Below are 6,672 nucleotides of genomic sequence, written 5' to 3'. Positions count from 1 at the left end.
TTATCACTGGCACCTTTAAATATGCTGTTGTTGAGGGGGCTAAAAGCACACAGATTCTGATCAAGTCAAAACTGAGTTTCAAACTTGAACCCTCTTCATACTAGTGATATAATGATAAAATATCATATAATTTCTCAAATCCCTAATTCCTTTAATGGTAGAGTAAAAACAATAATACTATCACTGTATACAAGCACACACACACATTTATATGCAAATTATTAACATTAGACCAGGATCATTTTGAAGCACAGATTATTAATGAAATAATGCACACAGTATTTACACATATCAATTTCACTAGAATTTCCTTTTTGTTAGTTTTCTCCTTTATTTCTCATTGCTACAGGACATCTCATAATTCCCAAATAACATTGATGGATAACAGCACAGAAGGGACACAGTTCATCCTGCTGGGACTAACCGATGCCCCAGAGCTGCAGATCCCCCTTTTTATCATGTTCACCCTCATTTACCTCATCAATGTGGTTGGGAACCTGGGCATGATGGCGCTGATTCTCCTGGACTCCCGTCTCCACACGCCCATGTACTTCTTCCTCAGTAACCTGTCTCTGGTGGACGTTGGTTACTCCACAGCTGTCACTCCCAAGGTCATGGCTGGATTACTTATAGGAGACAAGGTCATCTCCTACAATGCATGTGCTGCTCAGATGTTCTTTTTTGTAGCCTTTGCCACTGTGGAAAATTACCTCTTAGCCTCAATGGCCTATGACCGCTACGCGGCCGTGTGCAAACCCCTCCATTACACCACCATCATGACAACAGGTGTGTGTGCTCGTCTGGCCATAGGCTCCTATGTCTGTGGCTTCCTGAATGCCTCCTTCCATGTTGGAGACATATTCAGTCTGTCTTTATGTAATTCCAATCTGATCCATCACTTTTTCTGTGATGTTCCAGCAGTCATGGCTCTCTCTTGCTCTGGTAAACACATTAGTGAGGTGGCTCTTGTTTTTATGTCAAGCTTTAATGCCCTTTTTGCTCTTCTGGTTATATTGATTTCCTACCTATTCATATTTATAACCATCTTGAAGATGCAGTCAGCTCAAGGGCACCAAAAGGCTTTATCCACCTGTGCTTCTCACCTCTCTGCAGTGTCCATCTTCTATGGGACAGTCATCTTCATGTATTTACAGCCCAGCTCCAGCCACTCCATGGACACAGACAAAATGGCAGCTGTGTTTTATTCTATGGTTATACCCACGCTGAATCCTGTGGTCTATAGCCTGAGGAACAAAGAGGTCAAGTGTGCATTCAAGAAGGTGGTGGAAAAGGCAAACTTTTCTATAGGATTAGCAATTTAACATTACACAAAGCATAATAATTTTGTTTAATTTCACTCAGACTTCCTCATGCAATGAGCTACTTTCTATGTCCCATGCTGCATGTAAATTCTGAAGTAACATCCTTATCTCTTCAAAAGTCTATTGTCTTGTAAAAAGAAAACATACTCAGAAATATAATACTTGAGTAAGAGTAGCTAATGGGAAGCATTAGAAATTTGGGGACCCGCTTGTCAAACCTGGCTAATATTTGATTTGTTCACTTGTTGCACTTATTTTTTCTCTGCCACAGGCCAACGTACATGTCAAGCAGGAGCCCAAACAAGCCCCATGTACCCCATGGAGGCATATACGCACTTGCAGTGGGAAATTTGTCAGGGGCAAATGGAGTGTGGCTAGTTTTTAATAAAAATAATTTAAGTAGTTAATTGAAATATTAAATATAAAGTTAGGTCTAATTATAATTATTTCTTTCATTGAACAATTGTTTTAAGATTCTGAATAGGAGAAGAGTCATGTACTTTCAAATGAGAGTGTGTACTTTTTGGTCACATTTTATTGAGTGATACAGATCAGATGTAAAGGAATTAATATTTCTGTCTTGACTGACTCATCTTGCAGAATCAACATGTTCACATTATAATTTTCAAAAAGATAAAGAATAGAATCACCTAAATTCCATAGCTTACCTTAGGGTTCTTTCTTGGTGTTACATATGCTATGACTTTGGACAAATGTATGGTGGATGAATCCACCATTATAGCATCATACAGAGTATTTTTACTGCTCTAAAAATCATCTGTGCTCTGCCTAGTCACCCCTCTCTCCCCAAGCCCCTGGCGGTTACTGATCTTTTTGTGTCTCCATAGTTCTGTGTTTACCAGAATCTCATATAGTTGGAATCATACAGTACATAGCCTTTTCAGATTGGCTTCTTTCATGTAGTACTATGCATTTAAAATTCCTCCATCTCTTTCCATGGCTTCATAGCTCGTTTCTTTCTAGGGCTAATTATTCTACAGTTTATTTACCCATTAACCTAATGAAGGACATCTTGGTTCCTTCCAGTTTTGGTAAGTATGCATGAAGCTGCTGTAACATTCATGTGCAGGTTTTCATGTGAACATAAGTGTTCAACTCACTTGGGTAAATACCAAGAACAAAGATTGCTACATCATATGGAAAGGGTATGGTTAGTTTTTTAACAAACCTCTATACTGTCTTCCAAAGTGACTGTCCCATTTTGTATTTTGGCCAGCAATGAATGAAAGTTCTTGTTGTCCCACCATCACTGTATTGTCAGTGTTCTGGATTTTGGCCATTTTTACTAGGTGTGTAGTGAAATCTATTGGTGTTTTAATTTGTATTTCTCCAATGACATAGGATATAGATCATCTTTTTTTTTTAAGATTTTATTTATTTATTTGACAGAGAGAGACAGCCAGCGAGAGAGGGAACACAAGCAGGGGGAGTGGGAGAGGAAGAAGCAGGCTCATAGCAGAAGAGCCTGATGTGGGGCTCGATCCCAGATCACCGGGATCACGCCCTGAGCCGAAGGCAGACACTTAACCGCTGTGCCACCCAGGTGCCCCTAGATTTGGAGAATTCTGATGACAAATTATTGCTGTAGTAAAATTATGCTTCTATATCTGAAGCATAATTATTTTTTTTTATTAATTATTCTGTTCCTTTACTTTCCTTCACTATGGAGAATCTCATGATTCTCAAATCACATTCATGAAAAATAGTATAGAGGCAAATGAATTTAGCTTGGTAGGACTAACCAATGGGGCCGAACTTCAGGCCCTACTCTTTCTTCTGTTCACCCTCATCTATCTCATTGCTCTGGTTAGGTACCTGGGGATGATCATGTTGATTCTGTTGGGCTCTTGTCTCTACACGCCCATGTACATTTTTCTCACTAACCTGTCACTAGTAGACTTTTGTGACTCCTAGACAGTTATTCCAAAGATGACAGCTGGGCTCCTACTAGGAGAGACAAGGTCACCTCTACAATGTGTGTGCTGCTCAGATGTTCTTTTTTGTAGCCTTGACTCTGTGGAAAATTTTCTCTTGGCATCAATGGCTTATGACTACTACACCACAGTATGTGACCCCTTACATTATACTACCACCTGTGTCCACCTGTGCATCTCACTTCACTGCAGTCTCCACCTTCTATGGCACAATCATTCTCATAAACTTACAGCCCAGGTCCAGTCATTCCATGGACAGAAACAAAATCCCATTCATGTTCTATACTAAGTTCATTCCCATGCTGAACCTTCTTGTCCTAAGTCTGAGGAACAAAGAAATCAAGAGTGCATTCAAGAAGGTTGTTAAGAGTTAAAATTGTCTTTAGAATTGGGATTTTAATGTTGGAGATTGTGCAATAATCTCGTTCCATTTTTCTCAGAACTTCCCCATACTGTGAGTCACATTTTAAGTCCAACTCTACATTTAATTCCTGAAATTATACCCTTTCCCTTCAAAAATACATTGGCTAGTAAAAAGTAAATGTCCACAAATGCAATAGCTGGACAAGGAAGGCTCAGGGAACTCATAAGAAGCTTTGGATCCTGGATATATAAAAACTTCCTAATGGCATTTGGTTTATTCACTTGTTCTACATGCGTGTCCTCTACTTCATGTCAATGCAAATATACATGTTAAACAGGAACACAAACAATCCCATGGACAGAAACACATGCATGTGCTCCATATGGGCATGTGGGCACATACTCATGATGGTGGGAAATTTGTCAAAGGTAAATGGAATATATGTAATGTCTAATAAAATAATTTAGAATAATTAATTGGGTTATTGCCAATATTATTGATTTTTTTATTTGGATAACTTTTCTAAGAGTCCTAATTAAAGAAATGAGTCATGCTTGCCACTTGTATTCAGCATAGCACTGGAAGTCCTAGTCATAGCAATCAGACAAGAAAAAAATAAAGGGCAACCAAACTGGTAAGGAAGAAATTGTCACTATTTGTAGATGAAATGATACCATACATAGAAAACCCCAAAGACAACACTAAAAAAACATTAGAAGTAGTAAATGAATTCAGTAAAGTTGCAGAATGCAAAATTAATACACAGAAATTGACTGCATTTCTATACCCTAATAATGAAGTAACAGAAAGAGAAATTAAGAAAATAATTCCATTTACAATTCCACCAAAAAAAAAAGAACACTTAGAGGGGCACCTGGGTGGTGCAGTCAGTTAAGCATCTGACTCTTGATTTCAGGTCAAGTCATGATCCCAGGGTTGTGGGATTGAGCACTGTGCTGGACTCTGTGCTCAGTGCAGAGTCTGTTTAAGACTTTCTCCCTCCCGCTGTGCACCATCCTCCCCGACTCTATCTCTCTCTCTCTTTCTCTCTAAAATAAATAGTCTTTTTAAAAAAATACCTAGGAAAAACTTAACCAAGGAAGCAAAAGACCTATACTATGAAAATTATAAAACATTGATGAAAGAAGTTGGAGACAAAAATAACAAATGAAAGATATTGCATGCTCATGGATTGAAAAATTTATTGCTGAAATGTCCATACTACCCAAAGTAATCTACAGATTCAGTGCAATCTCTATCAATATACCAAAAGCATTTTTCACAGAACTAGAACAAATAATACTAAAATTTATATGGAACCACAAAAGACTCCAAATAGTCAAAGAATCTGGAAAAAGAACAAAGCTGAAGGTATCACAATCCCAGATTTTAAAATATACTATAAAGTTGTAGTAAGCAAAACAGGATGGTACTGGCACAAGAATAGACACATAGACTACTAGAACAGAACAGAGATGCTTTTATGCTTTTATGGTCAATTAATCTTTGACAAAGGAGGAAAGAATATACAATGAGGAAAAGACAGTCTCTTCCATAAATGGGGCTGGGAAATTGGACAGCTACATGCAAAAGAATGAAACTGAACCACTTTCTTACACAAGACACAAAAATAAACTCAAAATTGATTAAAGACCTAAATGCAGACCTAAAACCATAAAACTCCTAGAAAACACATACACAATAAATTCTTTGATATCAACCTTACCAACATTGTTCTAGATATGTTTCCTCAGGCAAAGGAAACAAAAGCAAAAATAAACTACTGGGACTACATCAATATAAAAAGCTTTAGCACAGTGAAGGAAACCATCAACAAAACAAAAAGGCAACTACTGAATGGGAGAAGATATTTGCAAATCATATATCTGATAAGGGGTTAATATGCAAAATACATAAAGAATTTATGCAATTCAACGCCAAAAAAAATTAGTTGATTTAAAAGTGGACAGAAGACCTGAATGGACATTTTTCCCAAAGAAGACATACAGAAAGCCAACAGACACATGAAAAGATCTTCAACATCACTCATCGTTGGGGAAATGCAAACCAAAACCACAATGAGATATAACCTTACACCTATTATAATGTCTAAAATAAAAAAGACAGGAAATAACAAGTGTTGGCAAGAATGTGGAGGAAAATGGGAAAGTGGGAAAGTGAATTTGTGCAACTACTGTGTGAAACAGTATGGCACTTCATCAAAGTAAAATGTTTGTTGCAGCATTATTTACAACAACCAAGATATGGAAGCAACCCGGGTATCCACTGATAGAGAAATATTTCATTATAGTACTCATCCATAAAAGAGGATGGGATCTTGCCATTTACAACAACGTGGAGGAACCTAGAGGGTCCTTTGCTAAGTGAAATACGTCAGTCAGAGGAAGACAAATACCATATACTTTCATTTGTATGTGAGATCTAAAAAACAAATGAACAAACAAACAAACAAATAAAAAGAAGAAACAGACCCACAAATGCAAAGAGCAAACTGATGGTTGCCAGAGGGGAGGGGTGTACAGGGATGGGCAAAATGGGTGAAGGGGAGTGAGAGATACAGACTTTTACTAATGGAATGAGTAAGTCACAGGAAAAAAGGTACAGCATAGGGAATACGGTCAACGGTATTGTAATAGCATTGTATGGGGTCAGATGGTAGCGACACTTATGATGAATACAACAGAACATATAGACTTGTCTGATCACTATGGCCTATGCCTGAAACTAACGTAACATTGTGTGTCAAATTATACTTCAGTTTATAAACAAAATAAACAAATAAATGACCACAAATTGAGAGAAGCAGGATTGAGGAATAGGAAGTCCAAATTCATGTTCCCTTAAAGAAACACAGATTTAACACTATAAGTAACATAATGCTCTTATGAGAAGTCCAAAGTCCAGTTCAATGTCTCATTTGTTGAAGTCCTAACCCACCGTACTTCACAAAGTTATCTTATTTGGAACTAGAATTGTTGCAGGTTTAATTACTTAAAATGAGGTCGTACTG

The 6,672-nt window shown here is 37.5% G+C and overlaps 1 protein-coding gene across 1 annotated transcript; it reads left to right on the top strand.

Moving 5' to 3' along the window:
- The first annotated feature begins 374 nt into the window (after nt 1–374).
- LOC113246422 (olfactory receptor 5B2-like) lies at nt 375–1,322 on the top strand. Its single transcript, XM_026487032.2, has one exon. It carries the CDS (start codon nt 378–380, stop codon nt 1,320–1,322), a length of 945 nt encoding a protein of 314 aa, XP_026342817.2. The 5' UTR covers nt 375–377.
- The last annotated feature ends 5,350 nt before the right edge of the window (nt 1,323–6,672 follow it).

The sequence above is a fragment of the Ursus arctos genome, unplaced genomic scaffold (genome assembly GCF_023065955.2).
Source record: "Ursus arctos isolate Adak ecotype North America unplaced genomic scaffold, UrsArc2.0 scaffold_23, whole genome shotgun sequence".
Taxonomy (NCBI): domain Eukaryota; kingdom Metazoa; phylum Chordata; class Mammalia; order Carnivora; family Ursidae; genus Ursus; species Ursus arctos.
The sequence above is the reverse complement of the archived record's forward strand: the minus strand, read 5'-3'. Positions and strand labels throughout refer to the sequence as shown.

Coding starts and splice junctions, on each gene's coding strand:
- LOC113246422 (XM_026487032.2), top strand. CDS start 378: ATGGATAACAGCACAGAAGGGACACAGTTCATCCTGCTGGGACTAACC.